Here is a 24,840-nt window from a genome sequence, read left to right as displayed (position 1 = left end):
ACTCTGTTCTGAAGAAAGAAAATACTTTATTTCAAATGTAAAGACTGTTAGATTTCCTGCACTTATTAAAAAAAAAATTGCTTTGTTCCATTCCAGAATATAAATTTCATTCTAAGTAACTGTTTTCCTTTGCCATATAACATGTCCCTATCTGTATCTTGCTCGCAAGGTCTCCAACTGTTCCAGATTGCACTCCTCTTTTAATGCAACATACTGTTTTATTCCAAGTCTTAAATCATATTGGCCCAGTGCTTTTGTTCATGATTCCCTTCTGAGTACCAGTGCTAGGACTAAGCCTCTCTTATAAACCTATTGACATCCCTGATAGACTGGAGCTTTGAGTCCTAATAATTTAATGAACTTCATATCTGAGTTTCTTTTCATCAAGATGGCTTGTGGTTTGGAGGGTAATTTGCAGATAGTGTTTCCCATGTATCTGCCTTTGTCCTTTTAGGTAGATGTAACAGGGATGAAAGGTGCTATCTAAGGAGCCTTGGTGAGCTCCTGCACTGCATCTTATGGATGGTGGTGTACACAGTTGCCACTGTGTCAGTGGTGGAGGGAGTGAATGGTTAAGGTGCTGGATGGAGTGCCATACAAGCAGGCTTCATTGCCTGGATGGTGTTGAGCTTCTTGTGTTAGAGTTGCACTCATCCAAGCAAGTGGAGAGTATTCCATCACACTCTTGACTTGTGCCTTATAGATGGTGGACAGGCTTTGGGGAGTTGGGAGGCGAGTTACTCTCTGCAGAATTCCCAACCTCTGACCTCTTGTGGTCATAGTACTTTATATGGCTGGTCCAGTTCCGTTTCTGGTGAATGGTAACCCCAGGATGTTGATCTTGGGGTATTCAGCAATGGTAACGCTGTTGATTGTCAAGGGGTGATGGCTAAATTCTCTTTAGAGATGGTCATTGTGTGGTCCGAATCTTATTTGCTACTATCAGCCCAATCCTGGATATTGTCCAGGTCTTGCTGCATTTGGACATGGACTGCTTTAGTATGTGAGGGGTCTCAAATGGTGCTAAACACTTGTGCGATCATCAGTGATTATCTCCACTTCTGACCTCAAGATGGTGGAGAATGGGGAAGGTAATTGAAGCACTGAAGATGATTTGGCCTAGGATACTACACTGAGGAACTCCTGGAACTGATGATTGGCCCCCAATAACCACAACCATCTTCCTTTGTGCTAGGTATGGCTTGGAATGTGGAAAATATCCTGGATATGCTGATCCTTACATGCACTACTCCCACAAGGCATACTGTTTTGTTTCTAGTGATAAATGCAGCAGTAGCAACACATTAAAATTGGCTTTAATGTTCATACCAAACTCTTGATGGGGCTACATTTAACTGTTTGATCTCTACTTAACTGCATTCTTCTGGAGTTGGTCTTGGGGTCAAGATCCTTTCTGCCTCCCTTATGTTTAAATATCAACTGGCAGATCCACAATCTTTTTGGAAAATTCTGGAACTTTTCCTTGGCAGGAGGCTGGCCAATGGAGCCAATAAATGAAGCCATCTTTGACTTGTTGATTTAACTGTTACTGGTTCAGGTGAAGATTGTTCCAACACAAAGCTAAGATGATGGGGACCACTTGGTTGCTTGACACACCACTATCATTATAGACTAAAACACTCCAATGGTTGGTTCCCCTGTCCCCACCTTAAATCCAGAATTTTTTTTAACAATTAAGACAAGTTAACTAAATCCAAAAGCAGTCCTTAGTTCCATTAAAATGCAAATTTGTGTACAAGTTTCTAGTCTAGTATTTCCCTTGTTAGATAAGGTCCTCAATTCCAGATATGATCCTCTATGCTAAGACAAACATATGAATTAGGAACAGTAGACCACTCAGCCCCTCAAGCCTGCTGTGCTATTCAATAAGATCAAGGCTGTAAGAACTTGAATTATTGAAGGGCAACTAACCTTTGTGTAGGAAGGGTTTGAAACATCCCTAATATTTACACTCAATTTTAAGGTTTAATTTTCAAGTTGTGAATACTTGCTCCACTTGGGCTGTGACTGACTATGGCCTAATAGGCAAGAGATATTCTAAAATAGAACTTTTTTTTGAGTTGTCTGTTGTAGCATCAAATATATTGGAAGACATCTTGAGGTATTTCCTTCAATTTCAACCAGCTCACACCTACTATGGGGCAATTCCATTTTGCTGTGTTAAATGGCCATCTTTTGTTTCCATCAACCTCTTTCTACATTTTTTGGGTTAGTTGAACTTGGTTTCCCTTCCCTAAGCAGGCACAAGAATATCTACCTAAACTGTCAGCACCTTTTAAAAGGAAGCATCCTGGGCAAGAGATGCTCCTTTTGTCTTGTAATGCTGCTATGAAAACTGTTCATTCTGAGCAATTTTTATTTCAAAACTAGTAATAAATTTTAACTTCTCCCTCCCACTCCATATAGGAAAGAGATTTGAATAAAAACATAGCTTGCCCACAAGCTTTATACCACTTAATCACTGACTTTTTTTTATAGCTGCTCTAAAGGGCTGACCTTAACTGCAGGAAGACATTTTTGTCCTGTACCTCCAAGTTGGCTCATGGTACCAAGTTTCCAAATTCTTAGCTGTTGTTTGAATTTTAGCAAGCTATTGATTCATGTACCTCTAGTCTTGTCAAATGCCTTTATTAGGCATTAGTTTAATAAAAACTAACATGGAAATTTTCTCTTGTATCCAGGTCTCATCTTTTTTAATCACTTTGTGTAATGTCATCACATCAATTCAGTATGCTGTGCTATACCTTTCCTAATAGATTTTTCAGCATTTGGTGAAATGGGCCTGTAGTTTCTGGAAAGCAGAGTTCCTTTCTAAACACCTGATATATTGGGAAGTTGGTGCATGCATTTATTGTCATTGGTTTCCCTTCCATCTCGAAGATAGCCATTTCTTATGTACATAGAGTAATCTGTGTGTTGTAATGTGGCTGTGGAGCTGTGATTGCAGATCTGCTTGGCTTTCCACAGTGTGGAAAAGGATGAATTGGCAACTTTGGGGCCTGCCTGTATTCTATTTGAAGAAAACCAGCTCCACTACTTGATCAATCCCCAGTTGTTCATTTGTGCGTTTTTATTTCTTATAGTCCATGGTGTGAAGTGTGACATTTGCTGAGGTCTACCTTCAAGGAGTCCTTGAATCTTAATCTCCACCTACCTCACAGGTGGTGTTTGAGTTGAGTACGTGATCGCGTGGGATTTTCAGTCATACGTACTACATGTCCACTCCATCTGATATGAGCTCTTAGTGTTTCAATTCCAGACTTTGCTGATGTACCTCAGTGCTGGACACCTTTGTCCTCTCATTTTGATGCCTATGATGGTCCAGAAGCATCTCATGTGGAACCTGTCCAGCTGCTAGATGTCTGGAGTAGGTAGTTCATGACTTGCAGGCATCCAGGAGGGTAGGTATTAGTGCAACAATTTCATAATTCTCAATGAGAACCCTGAGGCTGCACATAACTCCATCCATCTTGGAATCCCTAGGAATCTGTATTTGACAGTGAAGTGGGAAATAGAATTTCCACAGCTTTGTACACAGCAAGTTTTGTAAGTTTTATTTTATTCTATAAGACATAGGAGCAGAACTTGGGTCATTCGGCCTATCGAGTCTGCTCCGCCATTCAATCATGGCTGATCAGTTTCTCAACCCCATTCTCCCACCTTCTCCCTGTAACCTTTGATCCCCTTACTAATCAAGAACCTATCTATCTCGGTCTTAAATACACTCAATGACCTGGCCTCCACAGCCTTCTGTGGTAATGAATTCCATAGATTCACCACTCTCTGGCTAAAGAAGTTTCTCCTCATCTCTGTTCTAAAAGGTCTTCCCTTTACTCTGAGGCTGTGCCCTCAGGTCCTAGTCTCTCCTACTAATGGAAACATCTTCCCCACGTCCACTCTATCCAGGCCTTTCAGTATTCTGTAAGTTTCAATCAGATCCCCACTCATCCTTCTAAACTCCATCGAGTATAGACCCAGAGTCCTCAAACGTTCCTCATATGTTAAGCCTTTCATTCCTGGGATCGTTCTCGTGAACCTCCTCTGGACCCTCTCCAGGGCCAGAACATCCTGAGATATGGGGCCCAAAATTGCTCACAATATTCTAAATGTGGTCTGACTAGAGCCTTATAAAGCCTCAGCTGCACATCTCTGCTTTTATATTCTAGTCCTCTCGAAATAAATGCCAACATTGCATTTGCCTTCCTAACTACCGACTCAACCTGCAAGTTAACCTTAAGAGAATCCTGGACTAGGACTCCCAAGTCCCTTTGCACTCCAGATTTCTGAATTCTCTCCCCATTTAGAAAACTGTCTATGCCTCTATTCTTCCTACCAAAGTGCAATGATCTCACACTTCCCCACGTTGTATTCCATCTGCCACTTCTTTGCCCATTCTCCTAACCTTTCCAAATCCTTCTGCAGTCTCCCCACCTCCTCAATACTACCTGTCCCTCCACCTATCTTTGTATCATCTGCAAACTTAGCCAGGATGCCCTCAGTTCCTTCATCTAGATGTATAATGTATAATGTATAAAGGGAAAAGTTGTGGTCCCAACACTGACCCCTGCGGTACTCCACTAGTCACCGGCCGCCATCTTGAGAAGGACCCCCTTATCCCCACTCTCTGCCTCCTGCCAGACAGCCAATCTTCTATCCATGCTAGTACCTTGCCTCTAACACCATGGGCTCTTACCTTACTGAGCAGCCTCCTGTGCGGCAACTTGTCAAAGGCCTCCTGGAAGTCCAAGTAGATAACATCCATTGGCTCTCCTTTGTCTAACCTACTCATTACCTCCTCAAAGAATTCTGACAGATTTGTCAGGCATGACCTCCCCTTGATGAAACCATGCTGACTATTCCTTTACTTAAACGGGAAAATTCTGAGCTTGCTCTGACAGTTCTATTTGCCACTTCACGGTCAATGCAGACACTTCAGGAGATTGCATTTCTGGGATGGGTGGAGTTATCTACAGCCTTCAGTTTTGTTATTGATGGCTATAGTAGCTGGAATATAATCGAGAGTTGTGGAGTATGTCTTCCTCAAGTTGATGGTTAGCCATAGTCATCAGCCACTTTTGAAAACAGTCCATGATCCATTGAAGGGCCACACTGATACAAGGCCACAACTCATTGACAAACAGCAATTCTTGTCTTGTTGCCTCTGGTACCTTTTTCATTGAGGATTTCATTTGTCTCTGGTTGGAGATTGCCATCTGTTCTGAATTTGATGTCTATTCCATCATCAATGCCATCAAATGCCCCAAAAAGCATGACAGCAAAGAAGGTACTGAAGGGCACAGGCCATGATCCATTCCTGCTTCACACCACTTAACCTCCAAAGGGTCAGTCCATGCATTAGTGACTCTGGCTGTCATTCCATTGTAAATTGTATTGGAGTTCTATCAGGGCATCAATTTGACTAGGATCTTCCATTCTTCTTCTGACTGTGTCGCAGACCTTCATCATGTCAGCAAAGGCACAGTAGATTCATATCTGTTTGTGACATTTCTCTTGTATACGCCTAATTGAAGATCCTGTTGCAAGTGCCTCTGACTTTCCTGAACCTACTTTGACTTTCTGGCAGTAGACATTCTTCTACCAGTCTGAGTAGGACTTGTAGAATCTTATGAGATTCATCTGTGGTTGCACACATATATTTGTCCTTGATCTCCTGGGGAATGGTTAGTTGGTCCCACGCTGTGATATGTGTTTGGCTAGTTGGAGCCCCCCATATTTGTATGTTTCTCCTAGGATCTTGTCTGAGGGTAGGGATCTGATTGCTTTGCTTTGAAAAGCTCCAAAAGAAGGTTTTCTGCCCAGATTTTTGCACCTGGGCTGGTCTGGAAGCTTGTCTGTTCAGTCCTATGTAAAGTGGATGGATGGTTGAGCACATACTTCAAGTGCTCAGCCCAGTGCTGTCTGACTCTTCTGAGCTTCCCTGCCAGTGCTGACAGCAGGTGAGTAGCCAACTGAGGGAGAACCATACATTGTTCAGGGCTTTATAGAAGTTCCTGATGTGCTGATCAGTATAGGCTTAAAGTTCTCTGGCTTGTTTGACCCACTGTCTTGCACCCTACTTCTGCATGGTCCTTTTGCTCTCCTGGGATTTCCTAGCAGTGCGTGTATCTTTATTTCCCAGCCATGCTGCATTTTTCTCCTGTATCAATTCCTTTTATCGTTTTCCCTCAAACCAGTCTTGGTACCCCTTTTGTGTTCTGAGTGTGTTTTTCTTTGAAGGTTGGCCATGCCACTTCAACATCATCACTTGGTTTTGTTTCAGAAGGCTGTTCTCAAGTCTGAGCCTGAAGGATTCCAGTTTCTGCACATCTAGCTTTCTTGGGGGTCTGAGTGTATGTTGGTCTATTTTAGTGAGATGTTCAATTTCAATTGGAATGTAGCATCCTGTGGCCTGCAGAACACTGGCCTTGTAACCTGCTGATTGTTATCACTTGCTCTGGCAGGTGATGATTAAGGCAGTCTATTGCCAGTGTTTTTAGATGTTGGGTGCATCTGTGTCTATACTTTGCTTTCTGCTCTTCTGTCCAAAGATGTTTTTGGTCATTGACATTCCAGCAGGTGCCAAGACCTCAAAGCATGGCATTGCTGTTGCATTTTGCCACACGTTGATATTCCTCCAGGGCACTATCCCAGTATGATGGTTGGCTTCTACCTTGCAATGAAGTCCTCCACCACAATGAGCTTTTCCTCCTGTGGAGTATTTGTAATAACTCTGTCCATGTCCTCATAGGATTTGACCAATGATGAGGACATTGTTGGGGCATATGCACTGATTGGCACATACTTGCACCCCTTGAGAAGGAAAGGTAGTCATGACAACATGTTTATGCCCCTATGGAAAGTATTCACTTATTTAGCAATATCAGACTTTGTTCTCGCTCGCTTGGCTGATGATCAGCTTGGGGAAACCCCTATTCTCCAAAGGGGGGTGGGGGAAGTGTGTGTGTAGGTGCACTTTGTAAGAAAAGACTTGAAGCAGCCAGTCAATCTTGTATCACAGTAACTTCCTGCTAACCAGAGCAGTTCTGCACTGGGGGTCATGAGCTACCAGTTTTATTAAGCAGAGTTCCTGTTTGTTCTTGTCTCGTGATGTATTGTGTCTGGGTGAATCCTGAAGGAGTCCATTTCAGGATATAACTGTGAAGGAGTTGGTAATGTTTGTGCGCGCACCTGCATGTGAATTGATAAAAGTGGAGATGGATTGTGCTTGACCAACCCCACTCTGTCTTGCACATCTGTTCCCAGTGGCTTCATAAGGTGAGTTGACCAGAGATGTGGTTGACTGCAGCATCTTCTGTGTCTGTGCCGATGAGCTTTACAGCACGGTTGCAGTGCTTTTGGTACCAGTAAGGTACTGTGGCATTTCCTCTGCTCTGCCTGGCAAGGCTGCAATTTTTTGCCCTGAAAAAGGGTGGTTCGAGATGAGCATTCTCTTGAACACCAGCCCAAATGCTACCCTTACCTGGTTTGGCCTGCAAAGTGACCCAATCACTGGAGTGCCCATTGCCATGCACAAGCAGCAACATAGTCACAAGTGAGAGCTGGGTATGTTGGACTTTGAGCAGTTATCCATCCAGCTCTGAAGTAGGATGTGGCTGACTCCTGTAGAAAGGGATGACCTCTGACACATGCTCTTCATGTATTTAGACTTTTAGTAATACCTGTCCTATTGGGCAGATTGTTCCAACGTGAAAATTGCAGTTTAGATGTAGCAAATTGAAGTCATTGCCTATTTGCCACCATTTTAGAATTTCTGTGGAGACTTTCTGGACTAAAACTTATCCTGCCCTGGGGCTGCTGACTCAAGTTCTAACTTGGAGCAAAAGCTTAATTGCTAAATTGTTTTGATAGACAAGATATCTGTCTTGTGAACCCCCTTACCTTGCTTTCAAGTCATTTGATTGAACTTTCTCTCTTCTTCCTCCTCGAGCCTATTCCTCTAACCAGCTTGGTATTGTGCACATTGTTTTGCACATCCAATATTGTAAAAAATCTCATCCATATGTGCAAAATCAGTTTATCTTTGTTCACTTCAACTTCCAGACAATATGATAGAGGTACCTATTGAATACATCATCCCATTAAGCTGAAATTGGTGCTTCTGCAGTTCACACTTCCTGCCTAGGAAGATGTTATCCTCAGCCCAAGTAATTAAGATGAGAATGTAGAAAATTGAGATCAGCCTGCCATGAATTTGGGTTTGACTGCAGTGTGCAATGGGCAACATTTTTTTTCCAACTTTTAACTGTTCTGTTGCAGAAGTGTGGATATAAGTTCCTGGAGAGGTAGGTTTTTCTCTTTATCTGTAATGGAAGATTTGTGAAAACTGTTCCTGTTAGATTGACTCTTCAACTCTTAACTACCATCTGTGTGTCTCTCTTGCAACTTGGTATTCCCCTTTTAGACAGCCTCTAGTTCTATTTCAATTCGCTTTTTGAAGTGAGGTAGTTTTCCCAAGTTTAGCTCACACTGTGTATAGTTTTTTCATGTTTGCTTCTTCAAAGCGTGCTGTGATCTAGAAAAAACAGATTCTGAAAGCAACTACCAGTTGGTGATTAAGGGAGGTGTAGACATGTATCTGTTTTCCTTTTTGCCTCCCCCAGCCCAACTTTCATATTAGCTTTATTACATAAGTCAGTGATAGGGGCTTTGGAACACTTGTGTTGCTCAACATACTTGTCAAACTGAGTCCAGATGGAAGGATTCAACAGCCAGTCTGTCTTTGCTTCTATTGAATCTACTTTTGTTATGCTGACCAGTTATTGTGGGAGGGCAGCAAGATACGGGTGTGGGCACTAAAGCAACCCCATTTTCTCAAGGCTATGGGATAGCTACTGAGCTGACCCATGGGCTGCTGGTAGATAAACACCTTTTGCTAATCTTAAGATTGAGAAGACTTGAATTTTGGACTCAATTACTGGAAGCCTCTCCAAACAATGTTTTCTTAATGTTGCTTTGCACGCTTGCATCAAGTGTTATATTCTGTTAAGGAAGGTTTAATGCTAATGAGCTTGTGGTGTTCCTTCATCACCAGGATTTGATGGCTACAGAGGAATTCCCATACCTGGCAATGGAACATATGGACCTTTTCCAAATAGAGAGTACCCTGGGATGCCATATACTCCAAGGGTAAGTGTCTTTTTTTTTGAAGAATTATCAAATTTTAGTTAATCATTCTCAGCCCCTTTGCTCCTTGAACACACTGGTTTAATTTCCTTGTTTAACTAGCCTTTAAGAGACAGTTTCATTAACAAAAAAAAAACTTGAATCTTGTGACAAATTAGATTTTTTTGTATTGATTTGGTAGTGGTTAGTTTTTTTGGAAGTATTGTAGAAATAGATGCACAGGAGGCTGTCATTGAGTCAGTCTTGCATGTAACAATGCTTAATTGGAACCATCAACTTTCCCCCTCTACCCTTTTATCCTTCAAATATTTAAATAATTCACTTTTTTAAAAAAAATTGTTTTGGAATGCAGTCTGCAAGTGACAATTAAGACATGTCCTAAACTCTTGAACAAGGTTGGTAAATGGCAACTGGTGAAATGCCATGGGGACTAGAAATGAACTTCAACTATTTACAATCTTCATAAATGACTTGGATGAAGAGACCGATTTGTATGGTAGCCAAACTTGTTTATGGTACAACGATGGGAAAACAAGTTGAGGATACAAAGCGTCTGCAGAAGAATATAGATGGGTCAAGTGAGTGGCAGATGGCATATGATGCAGGAAAATGAGATTGTTCACTTAAGCAGGAAGAATAGAAAAAGTAGAATATTTAAATGGAGGCACACTGCAGAATGCTGTGGTACAAAGGGATCTGTGTGTCTTTGTACATGAATTTCAAATCATGCAGGTACAGCAAAGGGTTAGGAAGATGAATGGAATGTTGGCCTTAATTGCAAGGAGGATGGAGTACATAAGTAAGGAAGTCTTGTTACAGCTGCATGGGTCATTTGAGAGTATGGTGTATAGTTTGGCCTCTTTACTAAGGAGGGATACACTTGCATTGAAAATAGTTCAGAGGAAGTTCACTAGACTGATTTCCTGGGATGGAGTTGCTTTGAGGAATGGTTGAGTAGGTTAGGCCTATATCATTGGAGTTTAGTAGAATTGACGCTGGACTAGTAATCGAGAGACCTAGGGTAATGCTCTGGGGACCCGGGTTTGAATCCCACCATGGTAGATGGTGGAATTTGAATTCAGTAAAAATCTGGAATTAAAGTCTAATGACCATGAAACCATTGTCGATTGTCATAAAACCCATCTGGTTCACTAATGTCCTTTTAGGGAAAGAAATCTGCTGTCCTTACCTGGCGTGGCCTACATGTGACTCCAGGTGACTCTTAAATGCCCTCCTGAGCTAGGGCAACTAGGGTTGGGTAATAAATGACGGCCTGGCTAGCATTTTTTTATTTTTATTTGTTTATTTGTTGAACCTCCCATGACCAAATATTTTCTTTAAAAAAAATATTGAAATATAAGATTGAGGGACCTTGACAAGGTAGATTGAGAGGATGTCCCCCTGATGGGAGAATTTAGAGGCCCAGTTGCACAATAAGGGGGGTCTTACGTGAAGGCAGATGAAGAATTTCTCCAGGTTGTTAGTCTTTTGAAATTCTACAGAGGTGGAGGTTGGGTCATTGATATTCAAGGCTGAGTTAGACAGGTTTTTGACGAGTGAGTCAGATTATGGGATGCAGGCAGCGATGTGGAACTAAGGCCACGATTGGATCAGCTGTGATATTGAATAGTGGAGCAGGCTCAAGGGGCCAAATGGCCTCCTTCCATTTCTTATATCTTCATGATCTGTGTCTCCCTTGTTGCTAATTCTTGGGGCAGATTCTGTTTGTTGTTCTTTGGTTTTGGTAGTAATCCTGAGTTTGAATCTATTGGTGTAACTTTTTCCACTATGTCCTCAATTTTGACACCTTCAGCCTTTTTTATATCAGCTTTTGAAGCTTCAAGCATAAATTGCATTGCAGACAAAGACCGTTGGTTGATCTAGCTTGCCATCCATCGCCCTGGTATGTAAGAACAGGATCTAACCCTCGAGTCGGCTCTGCCATTTAATGAAATTATGGTTGATACTCTTTCGAGTTATCAACAGTCACAGATTGCAACTCTTTTCGAGTACAATCACAGTTCTTGGTTTCCGTGAGTGGGACATGAACCCACAACCCTCTGATTCAAAGGCGAGGGTGCTATGAACTGAGCCACAGCTGACACCTCCAAATTATGGTTGATCTGTGACCTAACTCCATACAAGCTGCCTTTACCTTAATTCCTTAATACTTTGGATAACAAGTCTATCAATCACATTTAAACTGAACGATTGATCCAGCATCATCAACTCCTAGAAGTGTTTCCTTTTGAAAGGTCAGGCTTTAATTTTTAGATTCTTTTGCTCCTTGTTAAAAAAGTTGAGGACTTGGGGTAGGGAGAAACTACTCCCGTCTGTTCTCATATCTTGAACTTTGATCAAATTACTGCTTAACCATCTAAATTCCAGGGAATACAGCCCTGGTTTGTCAAATCTCAACTGAACCCCTGGAGTCCAGTATCACCCTGGTAAATCTGTGTTCTATTCCCTCCAAGGCCAATATTTCCTTCCTGAGATGTGGTAACTAGAGTGGCTCACGTTTCAGTCTTGTGATGGGATTGTTGCAATCAATCTCTCCCAATTGGTTGACAACAGACCTAGGCATCACCATGTGAGGGAACCATAGGTTTAAATTGACCTGTTCCTTCTAAGCCTGCTACACTTGGGGCATGTGTTTCAAATTATTCATCCTGTATCCTAAAATATTATCCATTCATAGCTCTAATCTCCTTGCTCTAATCTCCTTTCTCCAATATCATGTCTAAACTGTCTCAGTACCTCCTGCAACATATAACCATGCCTTGTATAATTTGATGGAGTTCCTTTTTTACCCTAGAGACAAACCCTGATCCCAGTTGCTTTTTTTAATGGGATTTTAAACCTGCCATTCTCACTGCTTGAATCTAATGTTCTTAAGCTTCCACAACATCAAACAACATTTTAAGTGGCTGCAAGTTGGAAGTATAGTAATGCTGCTCTTGACTTGTGAGCTTAAAGCAGATATTGAAGTCTGTTACTTTTGGCTAACTTGCAGTGCTTTGTTTGCTGCTGTCATTAGTAGGACTGTGGCTGTTGTACTGCTTTCTGTAGTTTAGATCTGGTACCCAAGGCACCAAAATGTTGGTGTTCTACAGATATTAGGGACTTGAGACAGGACCAGATGAAAGAAGGTTAAGAGAGAGTAATATCTGCTCCAGAATTAATTCTTCTCCAGATCCAGCCGAGGCAACAGAATCCTGAATATTTGAAATGCAGATTCTGTGTGGCTATTGACTCGAGACAAACCCCCCAACAATGATTTTGATTAAACAGCTGTTGTCTCAACATGATTCAACTTTTGTATTGCAGGTTGATGGATTCTCCATATTTTCCTTTGGAAAATAATTTGAGTTGATATATTGGTCACCTCCACTTTCTGGGGGAAAGAAATTACCCCCCTCCCCTGCCACCCCCCACAATCACTCAAAGCAACATGTTACTAAATCTGGGATGCTAAGATGTTGTATATTGTTTTGAGTTTCTTTTTCATTTGCAAAGCAAATATCAAACTGAATCCCTGTAGATGTTTCTGAATGCTTTAGGACTGGTGGTCTAAGATTGAAGACCTGTGCCTAACACATTTGTGGTTGAACCTTTGCCAAAACTGGCAACTAGTAATCTGGTATTTTGTGCAAACATGAGGTATTTAACTGAACAAATATTTGACTGCTAATTGGCTTTACATGTGCATGTGGGGGTAGGGAGAAAGTGGTCTCCAGGAAGCAATGTTTTCTGAAGGATTTCAGTCTTGAGCAGTGAAGCCTATTGCAGCTACAGTATTTGATGCAGTGTACATCACATCTGCTTAAGTGCACTCTGCCTGACCTGCTTTCGAGCTGGTCTGAAAATTATCCATTTGGCTATACATGATTTCTACTGCCGCTATCCAAACTCCAACCTAGCCCAAAGATAAAAACAAAAAGCTAAAAGCTACTGCGGATGCTGGAAATCCAAAACAAAATAAAAACAGAATTACCTGGAAAAACTCAGCAAGTCTGGCAGCATCGGTGGAGAAGAAATTCTTCTCCACCGATGCTGCCAGACTTGCTGAGTTTTTCCAGGTAATTCTGTTTTTATTTTGTTTCCAACCTAGCCCTGTTTACTTAGGCTCCCAGTCTGGTTATGAGCAGTCATAAGTGTCTCTTTTTAAAACTCTCTCTCTTGTCCTTTTTCAAATCCCTCAAGTTCACCATTTCCTATTCCCCCTCCCTCTCCCCCTCCCCCATTCGTTTAAAGAGCTTTGGTGTTTCAAGGTGTTCTGTGAAGATGAGTTGAAGTTGCATCTAATCGGATGGTTTTTTTGTGCTGCTGAATGTAGGATGTGGTGCACAAAGGGTATACCTGATGAGATATTCTGATTCTTCTAATTGTCATTGTGTAATCTGGCAGTATTTGGATGCCTTATCTTCAGGCGATGTATTTAACTGGGATGATGTCTGCCCTTTGCAGGAGTCTGGTTACCAGCAGAACTACAAGCGTGGTGCAGGACTTGGGCCTCGTGGGACCATGAGAGGAGGTAATTATCTAACTAATGATATTTGTACTTGGGACAACTGAAAGTTCAGGAACCAATTTCTTAAATAGCTTATTGATGCCCAAACCCTAATTAGGTTAATAACAAATGGTGTAATTTGAAACATGGTAACCAAATAGTGTAATACTAAATCCCTTGTGGAAAGGCACAAAATTGAGTTGTTCACTAGCCTTTGCTGGACTCTGCATTCCCTCTTGTTGCCAGCCCACTCCATGTCTGTGTTTTTCGCCAAATGTGGCAACAGTGACAGCCTCACCCTCACCAGGTGGGCACATGGCACCAAAGCATATTGTGCAGTGCAGGTTACTCATGCTCATTACAATGAGCTACATTGCTAGGTTATACTTGAGATGGAAGTACCTTTTTAGGAATTGACAAAGTAAGATGCTCCTTGTGAGAACCTAGAATTTATCATGATCCCTTCGCATTATTTTCTTAATTCGGATGAGGTCAGACTGGTTTTTAGATCTGATTTGCACTTACCCACAGTCCTGTTCAACCCCATAGCAATGCAACACTTTGAAGCTGAGTTGGAGACATAGCTGCATTTTATAGCTTCTGAAGCTTTATTTTCTGGTTAATTAACAGGAATCTTATTTGTTCAGACTCCAATTTGACCAGGAATTTAAAATTCCTGAGGTAACAGTTTGAGTGGCTTTTAAAAGAAACACCTATCCCTAGTTGCATCAGTACTGTATCCAACCTAGTTTATTCCCACTAATTCAGTGAGGTTTTATTTCCCTGCCCCCCACCCCACCCCACCCATAGAATTGGGAAAACAAATGTTGGATTCAGTTGCAGCATGATATTTCAATGTGTACATGTCTGTTTGCTTAGTTTGGAAATTGGACCATTTGAAAAACTTTTTTTAAAAGACAATTTGTTAACACCATAACCATTATTGGCTTCCATTTGCTTATATCACACGTGGAGGATATTTCTGCTGATAGAAAATGGCTTGGAATGTTTGTACAGAGATTTGTCTTGTGGCGTCATCTTATCCTTGGGTGTCCAAGCCAAGCTTCCTGCTTAGCTGGCAACACTGATCAGTCGGATAAAGAGTTGTATCTTCACTATTTCCTATCTTCACTCTAGGAACCAGCTCCAGTTGCATGAGTTGAGGTGTCCCTCCTGTAGTATCTGGGCTGATTTGCAAGGTTTCTTTAATTTTGACACTTGGTGTTGAGATCTTGCAGTTTTCCTCTTACTCACTCACTTCAGAGTACTGGCCTGTAGATGCCAGCTCTTTGCTTTAAAGCTGTGCATTCAATGGCACAGATGCTCTGTAGTAGTTTGCTCTCTTGCTTTTTATTTCTACTTCCACAAATGATTTCTGCTCCAGGAATACATATTGTTCCTAGAATTAAGACATTCTGCCTCTATGTTGAAACTATATTTGAGCAAATTAATACAGGAATAACTGGCTGCATTTAAACTTCAGGGCTGTTTAAAGATTGTCCAGCATTAAGTTTGGTCACTAGCAATCCATGTCCAGTTTGCCAGTTGTTGTCTTGGGCATTTCTTGCCCCCCCATGCAATTTGAAGCAGTCTTGAAGTATTGAGCCCTCACTAGCCAGAACATTGCCAGTCTAAAGGCACCAATGTTTAAGGATGAAGTGATCAGATTTCCCTGGAGCTGGTATACCTTCATTTTTAACTTGGTCCTAATGTGACTTAATGGTCAATCCTGCTACCAGTGCAAATGCCCAATGGTCCATCTTTCTACCAGTGTCAATATTATCCATTCGGTCTATTTCGAGGCCAGTGGCTAATGTTAGGATGTTAATCATCAAAACCAGATGTTGAGATGTTCTCATTGCAGCTGAATTATCTTGCACCCTGAAGTAGGAGAAGATCTTGGGCAACAAGTGCTGTAATCTCAGATTATATTTGGTTTCCTCAAACTACATGAAGATTCTGACTAATTAGAAGCTTTAGGGTTTTAAATGTTACTGCTCTTAAGATGGATGTTTATTCAACAGAGCTCCTGTGTAATGCAACTGGGATGCTGACTGGCTAACACCCAAGACCTAATGCTCATCTTGTAGAGAGGACTTAGCTGAGCAATCATAAATTAACTTTGCAGTTGCCAGACAAATGTGTTCCCAAAGTCCCATCTAAATAGCCTGTGGATTTCACTATTTCAACTGATGGCTACAGCCTCTTGTTTCTGAATGCATGCATTGAAATGTCCTTATTAAAATAGACTTGCATATTGGGCCTGCAGCACACTTTACCTGCTCTAAAATTTAAACTCTATTTGATCTTGCTGTGATTTGGACCCAGAATTCCATCACATTAACTGGAGTGTAGTTACTTCCTCAGCTCCACTTGTATCTGAGCACTTGCTTTTTTTGGAGGGTCAAACTCTTTCCTGAAGAACTAGATGGAGGGAGTTTGGAATCCTCTCTACAGCACAAGAAAAGTAATATTTTGAAGGTACAGGGTGGTGGATCTGTGCCATGGATTTTAATATCAATGAGACCCCTGATCTTCAGTTCTCCACCTTTTTTTAAAATCCTTAATGATGGAGTCACTTTGCACTTTTAAACCTGTAGCTGATGTTGGTCTGATCAAGACTGAATACCCCCTGAGGATTTTCAGGCTTTCCTTCCAGTAGGTGACGTGAAGTTGGAACCTGCTACCTTCCTGAGTGAGGCTGATGCATGTCTGTTTTAGTCCTCACAGGGCACAAGTCATATCATGGGAGACTAACTGCTCCTAAGTTATTTTTCTCTGCAAAATTTTCAATTTGCACAAGAGGGTAAACTATGAATCTCATGGAGGCAAAGGAAAAACTTGAATCTTCTGATTTGATCAACAGGTCAGTTTGAGTCACTTGGAGGATTTCCTGACTTGGATGAATGGTGGTTCAATCCAACATAGTGTCTAAACTGATGGCTTTTGAAAGGGCTGGCTTGGAGACAACTGGCAATATTACTTTGATCTGAATTGAACCTCTTTATGTTGAAGGTTCTTATCAAGTGAATTGTTCATTGGTATTGTAGCCCTTGCTTGAACTCCATACAGTGCTGTTTTTTGGAAACCTGTGACTTAAACTAAGGAAACCTTGATTTAAATAGCTTAATTTCATGTTGATTGCTGTCTACGTTGGGTAAGAGTGCAGGATTATATTCGGGCACTTGGTTGAATCTGCATCTCTTTCTTCCCTAATTCCTGGAGAGAATTAGGACGTTGATGCCTGCCTTTTGAACCTAAGATTTCCTGTGGTTTGGAAGTTATTCACTTTTCAAAGTTGATTGTTCATTCTCCATTTTATCTGGACCTATACAAATGACTTGAAGTTTGAGGTAACAATATGTTCAAGTAGGAGGAGTACTTTGTCAATCTAAGTAGCTAATTCCTTTTGGAAATGAGTGAGTTTTGGGATGATCTCACCGATGGGGAAGTTCTACCAGTTTGCTGTTGTCCGTGGGCATTGTCCAACAGAATGTATTTAACTGTCCAGCAAAAAGTACTTTGCTTTCTTTTTGTTGCAGGGTTTAGCCCCTGGTACCAATTCTGGGGCACCATTTTATGTTAACTGCCCCTAGATGGAGGTTTTACTGAATAGATTCCCGGTGTGAAAGAAATTCAATACAATCTGAATAACTGCTTCTCATGCCCTACCTTTCATTTCTATTGCCAGCTCAGTGTTTATATAAAGCCTCGTTCTGTAGATTGACCACATGTCCCTTGTTTTTCAGCATGTCCTTTCAACCCCTTGATGTCAAAATGTGTATCCAATTGTGTGACTGCTTCTAAAATTATCCAATATAAAGCTAGTAAATAATTCTTTGAATTTGTAGAATGATGCAGGGAGCAAACCATGAACAAGGGGATTTTGAAAAATTGTACTTGTTTCCAGTTTTACAAGAATCAAATTTTATTGTTTTTTTTTCAGCATTTACTTCTTGAAGTTGTGCCAAAAATGGCTTCTAAAGTCTCTAGTTAGCAGTCATGTTTTGATTTGGATGTGGGAGGTGGTGGGTGGGGGATGGGGGAGGGTGGAAATTTTTGGGATTAAATTTTTAGATCAGAATGTGATATTGCCTTGTCGAGCAGAGTGGGAAATGTTTCAACCTTTAGCAGGTCCTAATTACTCAACTGCAGGGTGGAGCGATTCATCACAGATGAGCAGTCCAGAACAAGACAATGAACACTTCAACAGTGGGGATTCTGGACAAGGAGACTCGCGAAGCATTACTCCAGTGGATATGCCGGTGACCAGCCAAGCTGCCACCATTTTGCCAGTACATGTCTACCCTCTCCCTCAGCAGATGAGAGTGGCCTTCTCCACTGCAAGGACCTCTAACTTTACCCCTGGATCCCTGGACCAGCCCATTATCTTTGATCTTCTGCTCAATAACCTTGGAGAAACATTTGACTTTCAGTTGGGGCGTTTTACCTGCCCTGTGAATGGCACCTATGTCTTCATCTTTCACATGCTGAAGCTGGCTGTGAATGTGCCACTCTATGTAAACCTGATGAAGAATGATGAAGTCCTATGCTCAGCTTATGCCAATGATGGTGCCCCAGATCATGAGACTGCCAGCAACCATGCTGTTCTTCAGCTATTCCAGGGAGATCAGATCTGGCTGCGATTGCACAGAGGTGCCATCTACGGTAGCAGCTGGAAGTATTCTACCTTTTCTGGCTACCTCTTGTATCAGGACTGAAAAAAAAATTGTGCTTTAATAGCTTAAATGCTTTGCACTCTGATCACTGTATCTTTAAGGGTCACTGAAGTGAGTTGCCAGAGATGACTTGTTAAACTGTTGCAGTGGTTTTTCTGGAATTTGGGTTTGCACTGACTGGGCACTTTAACCTGTGATGCCTTGCTGGTAGAGCTGTGAATATATTCTGTTACAGAATGTTACGACTTGCACTTGTCAGTCAAAGACAACTTGTGTGACTGTTCTAATGGATAGATTCCCTTAGCAAGATATCCTGCTATTTACAATGCCTCATGGTGCCTCAATAAAGATATTCTGCACTGTTGATGGTTGGTGTTTTGAATGGACAGTGTAGCTACCAAATCTTGTGCATTTTAAGAATTATGGAGTTGACAACTCTGCAAATGTTAAGTGAAGCACTCATTTTCTGCAAAATGTCAGTAATTTAGACAAGTCACAAACTTATAATGATTTTTTCCCACTTTGCATCTTTTCACATTTTGAAGTACCTCCTGACTTTCCACCTCCCCATGTATTTTTTAACCTTCACCTTTTTCGCTGAAAACCAACCCTGTTGACTATTCTTGGAGATTCATTACCAATTAAGGATTATTAAAGTTAGCATGATTCCCAACCAGTGAATCCCTCAATTTGCCATACTGGGTCAAAATTTCCTCTAAGGATTCCTAAAGCCACTTACAGAACAGGTTCACAATTTAATTTGAAATATTTTCTCTTCTCTCCTCTCCTCCCCACCATGACTTTTAATCTTATTTCTGAAATTGCAGAAACTCTGAACTAGAAGCCAAAGATTCCTACTTTAATCGATTAAAGAATGCTTTTGCAGTATTTGTACTTCATGGTTCAATAAATTTCATTCACCAAATTGACATTTTCTAAAAATTAATCTTGCACATGGTAATTAATCTAGTTTTTCTCTTAATCTTTTCTTACCATGCACATTGAACCTAATTTAATTGGTGAAAAGGGTAGTTTTTAGTTGCTTTCAACATATCAACTATGAAAGCTTCTCATGATAAAGGAGGTGAGAACAGTTCTCCTGCCCCAACCTTTTGCTAAAGATGTACTTGGTGCTTTTGAGCAACTAATTTTTGTGTGTATTCAAACTAGTCCAAAGGACAATGGTACAGATCAGTTATTTGTATCAATGAATGTCAAATCCAATTTGCCTGGAAGATTTTCAGTGGAAACGCTTTATTCAAGTACTTGTTTGAAGGTGAAATATATATTCCCAAAATTGGAATGGAAAATGTTTCTTGCCCAAAAGATTTAGTTGAGAGGGGTGAAAAATCTCAATTCTTCAAGGCCTTTTTTTCTATTTTGGGGCAGTTGAATAGAAATGCACCAAGTCCTTACCAAAGAGCAACAGTTGAGGTTGGTTTGAGTAACTTGCCCCCTACAGCTAAGTCATTGACCTGTTTCAGCTAAGTCTCTTTGCATATTAGCAAGTTTAATTTTGACACATTCCAGTTTATTTTGGTATGGGGAGGGAAGCATTTATCAATTTTACAGGAAAGTTTTTGGAATAGCATTTCCATTGCTCTGAAAAATGCCCTACTGTTAGCTCATTGACATCTTTAATTGGTTGCTCCATGCTGGGTCTTTGCTTTTTTCCTCATTATGCCCATTTTTCTGTTAACCGCCTTTTGTAGTCAACATGAGTAAAGAGGGATACATTCTGTGAAAGAATGAGACACTCAAACTTTGTGGCTGGGTGTGGATGATGGTGATAATGGAAGAAATTTGCAGGCACTTAATTTTCCAGTCTCCTATTTGGGTAGTGCACCCTTGGGCATCAGGCTTGTCCTCTTTCAATAATTCTATCCTTAGTGACATTTCTTTGAAGACTAAAAGGTTCCATGGGGGAGGAAGTTCCAAGTATGTGTTGCATGCTGAATAGCAAATGGCATCATCAGTTCTGACCCCTAACGTTCTTTACTAGTCCATTCCAAACTTTTCTAAACCAGTTTTAATAGATTCATAGAAAATCCAAAGAATCACAAGTCTTCAAATTTGTAACCTGTTCTTTAAATATTGATTTACTCCCAACTGCTCTTTTTATTTGACTGTAGGATAGCTGAGCTCTTGTGTAGGAAAGCATCAGGACCCATCTTTTATAACAAACCTCGATCCCTAGGTTGGCCCAAAATGAATGAATTGAGAGCGGTCACTAGTTCTTGGACATTTATTAACTTTGCATGGGTGGAGGAAAGTTGCTCTCCTTTTAAACTTTATTCCACACAAGCACTTTCATTATTTGTCAGTTCATGTTATCTTGTTCATTTTCAGGCTATTTCACCACTTCACATTTAAGAGGGATGAGTGTTTTATCCCTCACTAGGCCTTCAACACAGCCTCAAATGATGTTTTGTGATGTTTATGCTGACACAAATGGTTGGCAAATTTGTCACTAATTCATTTAGCTATTGAAAGTACAATTGGGACTATGGTTGGAGCTAACCAAGGAATCTTGGTTTGTCCTATAGGGCATAACAACTTAATGTCTTTGAAACCTCAGTGGCCATAGCACCTGCCCAAATGGGCTGTTGCCTGTTCAAGCTGGTGCAACCTTGGAATTCTAGCATTGGGTGAGGGAAATACATGGGCAGGTAACCTAGAAAGACCTTGTCAAAGTTTGTGCCCTGAATCTTAGCACCTAGTGTGAGCTTTAAGTGAGTTTGAGTTGGCACATATCTGTTCCCTATAGGTTGCCTTGATTGTCTTTGACTCACTGTCATCACAAATGTTTGAGGACATCTGATTAGACTTGATGAATAAAGATCACAGACACTGCAGCTCAGTTTTTTTTTTCTTGGTATAAGATGTAGTTCACCTCAATGGTTATGGAACTCTCCAAGAATGACTTCAGGCTCAAAACCAGCCATGCAGATGTTCACTCTCTTTATTTTCTTTGCTTCTGTTTTGCCTGCTGTCTTTTTAGGATTTGCACCTGCGGTTCCAATGGATGAACAACCCCTTTCCCTAAAGAACACGACAGGGGTTAGTGATGAAAATGCAACACTGCCCCTTTTCCTTTTCTTTCAGCATTCCTGCCCTGTTTATCCAGTTATCCATATTCAGTAAACAAAAGGCCTCTCCTGCAAGAAATTCCAGCCAAGAATGATAACTTGATTGAGAACCCTAGGAGTGGCTATGAAGTTCTGCTTGTCAACTTCTCTGATCTGGTTGTGGAAGGGTGTGTCTCAGCTCTGAAACAGGCTTGCAGCTACAATGCTATGGTGATCTGTTGGAGGGCATTCATCCTTGATTTTTCAAAAGCATGATAAATTTCCAAGAAGATTGCAGGATAGTCTGCAAATCAAAGCTTTAAAATATTGTTCAGCTTTGAAATGCTTGTATCTATGCTAATTTGAGTGAGTAGAATCCAATATCCTCCCACAGTGATACAAGTGCCCTATCCCCACTGAAATTGTAATGCTTTTTAGTGGTGGATACAATATCAATTTGGGTTGCAGTTCTTCCACTTATTTCCCATTTTCAATGCTAGCACTAAGTCGAGGTGCCTGGGCAGAGTGAGTGATTCTATTGATTTTGTTTGCTATTAATGGGTGAATCTGGAGAATTTTAGGTAGACTGATTTTTGCTTCAGCCATTTGACAACCAGTATTGAGAGGACCCAAACTGAATAATCATTATATGGAAACACATGTCAACGTTCTGTCACATCATCATGCAGCTCCACTACTGCTGTAGACTGAAGCTCCTGGAACTGTGGGTTTGTTATCTTGTGTTCCAAGATGCAAGTCTTCAGCAACCCACACCCTACTGTGGTGCACATCCAATTTTAAGTTAATTGTTCAATACTGGGAAGACAGAAGCCATTGTTTTCGTTCTCCACTAAGCTCTTGTTTCCTAGCTACAGATCCATCTCTCTCCTTGGCAACAGTGAGATTAAGCCAGTTTGTTTGCAACCTTGGTATCACATTTGACAGATGAGTTTATGGCCTCATTTGTACGAAGACCATGTATTTCTGCCTCTGTCACCTGACTTCATCCTGTCTAGTCTAAACTAACCTACTGAAATCCTCATTCATGCCTTCATTACCCCTGAACTTGACTATTCCAATTCACTCCTGGCTGGTCTTACATTGCCCTCATGTTCATGAAGGTTACATCCAAAGCTCTGCTGCCTGTATCTTAACTTGCAGCAAGTCCCATTCTCCTATCAGCCCTATGCTTACTGACCTACGTTGTTTGACCAGGAGTCTTGTCTTTAATTTTCATCCTTTGTTTTCAAATCCTTCCATAGCCTTGCTCCTCCCTATCTCTATAGTCTCCTCCAACTCCACAACCCTCAAAACTGTGCTCCCCTAATTCCTCTAATTATTGCTCTACCATTGGCTGTACTATCAGTTGCCTTGACCCCAGTCTTTGGAATACCAAACTTTTCTGCCTCTTTGTACCTCACTTTCCTTTTTAAGACACTCCTTCAAAATTTGATCAAGAGCTAGGTTTTATTATCTGACTTAATATCTACAAATCTTTATTTTGTAATGCTCCCATGAAGCATCTTAAAGTCTTATGTTGAAGGCTCCACAAAAACACAAGTTACTTAGACTGAGAAACATCTCGGCTTTGACATGTCAGCAAACAAAGCTGCCACATAGCCTTTTGTTTCAACATTCCTAGCCTATTTCTTGGTCTGACAGATGATTGATTAGGTCTGAAATCAAAACAGAAAATGCTAGAAAAACGTAGCAGGTCTGACAGCATCTGTGGAGAGAGGAGTTAACATCAAATCTGTATAACTTCTTCAGAGCTAAAGAAGCTCAGAGGCTTTAGTTCTAAAGAAATCATACAGACTTGACGTTAACTCCTCTCTCCACAGGGCATCTGTGACGGCATGTCAGACCTGCTGCGTTTTTCTAGCATTTTCTGTTATTTCAGATTTCCGGCATCTGCAGCATTTTTGCTTTGGTCTGTCTTGTGGCTCAGTTTTGAACCTGTGACTGCAGTGTAGTGGACTTGCGTGATCGCTCAAGGATGTGACTTTTTTTTTCTTTTCAAAGGGATAGTATTTCTGGTGATATTTTCCCCTTGAATGATGATCATTACTGTTTCTTTGTAAAGGCTAAATTTTCCACTGAACACTGATGGCATACCATTCCCTTTTTCTTCACCCAGTCAGCGTGACTCCCCAAGTGTGTAATTGTTTATGCATATTGGGCCAGAAGGTCAGTGTGAGCCTGGTACTGAATATCCTGGTCATATTTTTTTTTTTTTGAGAGATCTCATGTAGAGAACTGCATCAATAACACTAACCATTGCCCAAATGTGCTGTAAAGAGTCTGCCTTGCACGACGTAGATATCATTACCTTCACCTGCCTAGGCCGTAAGCTTTGGAATTCCCTCCTGAAACCTCTTTTCAACCCCTTCCTCAATCCCATGCCTCTTTCTCATCCTTAGACTCTTTTTTTCATATATTAAAAAAAACCTGCTTCTGACCAAACTTGAGGTGGTGTCAAATTCTGTTTAACACTCTTGCGAAGTACCTTGGCAAGTTTTACAGTGCTCAAGGTGCTATATATGAATGCTGCTTATTGAATGCCAGGTGCTAATATATTCCAAGTCTCCTGCAAAATACATTTATAGTTTGCTCACATCTATGCTCCTGGTGATTGTAAGTTTCTTGGTTTAAGAACAACATCATCCATTTTAAAAAAAAAAGTTCACATTCTGTTGGTAAAATATTACACAACATTGTGTGATGAAAGCTTGCTTGTGTTGTGTAGGTTGATTTGATTTTCATTAAGATGAGGTTCAAATTTCTTGGCTCCTATTGATTTGAGATGGAGCCATAATTATTTGAAATTCATTTTGGCTGACAGTGCTGTGACTAATTCCAATGAGTTGGAGGCAGGGCAAGAATTGTCTTTTTTTTAATATATAAAGTCTCAACTTGACTCAAACTATGGCAAGTAGAGTACAGCAGGATTTTTATCCACAAAACTAGTGAGTGGGGGAAAAGTTGTATAATATTGATTTCTCCAGGAATAATAGTGTAAGGTGTGTATTGCTTTATGGCAAAGGTGCCCACGTCCATGGCTATGCACTGTGCAGACTTTAGAGTCACACACTTAAATGTACACTTCTATTTATGTATCAAGCTGCAATCAACCACTAATGTGGCAACCATTCTAAACTGGGTCATTTCCAAAATCTCTAGACCATCACTATTCAACTGAGACAAAGCAGCAGATAAGAACTGACTGACTTATGGGATCTAGCTTGGATGTTCCTATTGTATGGTACATAAGTAAGTGGTTGAATAATGAGAGCATAAAACAGGTGTAATATTCCTGAGATGGAGAGAAGGAAAATAAAATGTTGAGCTCTCCATCTGCTGGAATATTGTGTACAGCTTCTGTCTCCTTACCAAAGAAAGGATACACTTGGCATAGAGG

The 24,840-nt window shown here is 40.9% G+C and overlaps 1 protein-coding gene across 8 annotated transcripts in view; it reads left to right on the top strand.

Annotated features, from left to right (window-relative positions):
- Positions 1–24,840, top strand: part of caprin2 (caprin family member 2) — a 79,949-nt gene that overhangs the window by 47,599 nt on the left and 7,510 nt on the right. For 6 of the 8 annotated variants that reach the window (XM_078568485.1, XM_078568484.1, XM_078568487.1 and 3 more), the window contains 3 exons: positions 9,074–9,168; positions 13,633–13,699; positions 17,810–18,718. In XM_078568485.1, coding sequence (XP_078424611.1) covers positions 9,074–9,168; positions 13,633–13,699; positions 17,810–18,396 — 749 coding nt within the window. In that variant the 3' untranslated portion in view covers positions 18,397–18,718. Of the gene's footprint in view, positions 1–9,073; positions 9,169–13,632; positions 13,700–17,809; positions 18,719–24,840 lie in introns of those variants that run through there. The other 2 variants (XM_078568483.1, XM_078568488.1) reach the window with 2 other exon arrangements.

This window comes from Cetorhinus maximus, chromosome 22, assembly GCF_964194155.1.
Source record: "Cetorhinus maximus chromosome 22, sCetMax3.hap1.1, whole genome shotgun sequence".
Lineage (NCBI taxonomy): Eukaryota > Metazoa > Chordata > Chondrichthyes > Lamniformes > Cetorhinidae > Cetorhinus > Cetorhinus maximus.
The sequence above is the reverse complement of the archived record's forward strand: the minus strand, read 5'-3'. Positions and strand labels throughout refer to the sequence as shown.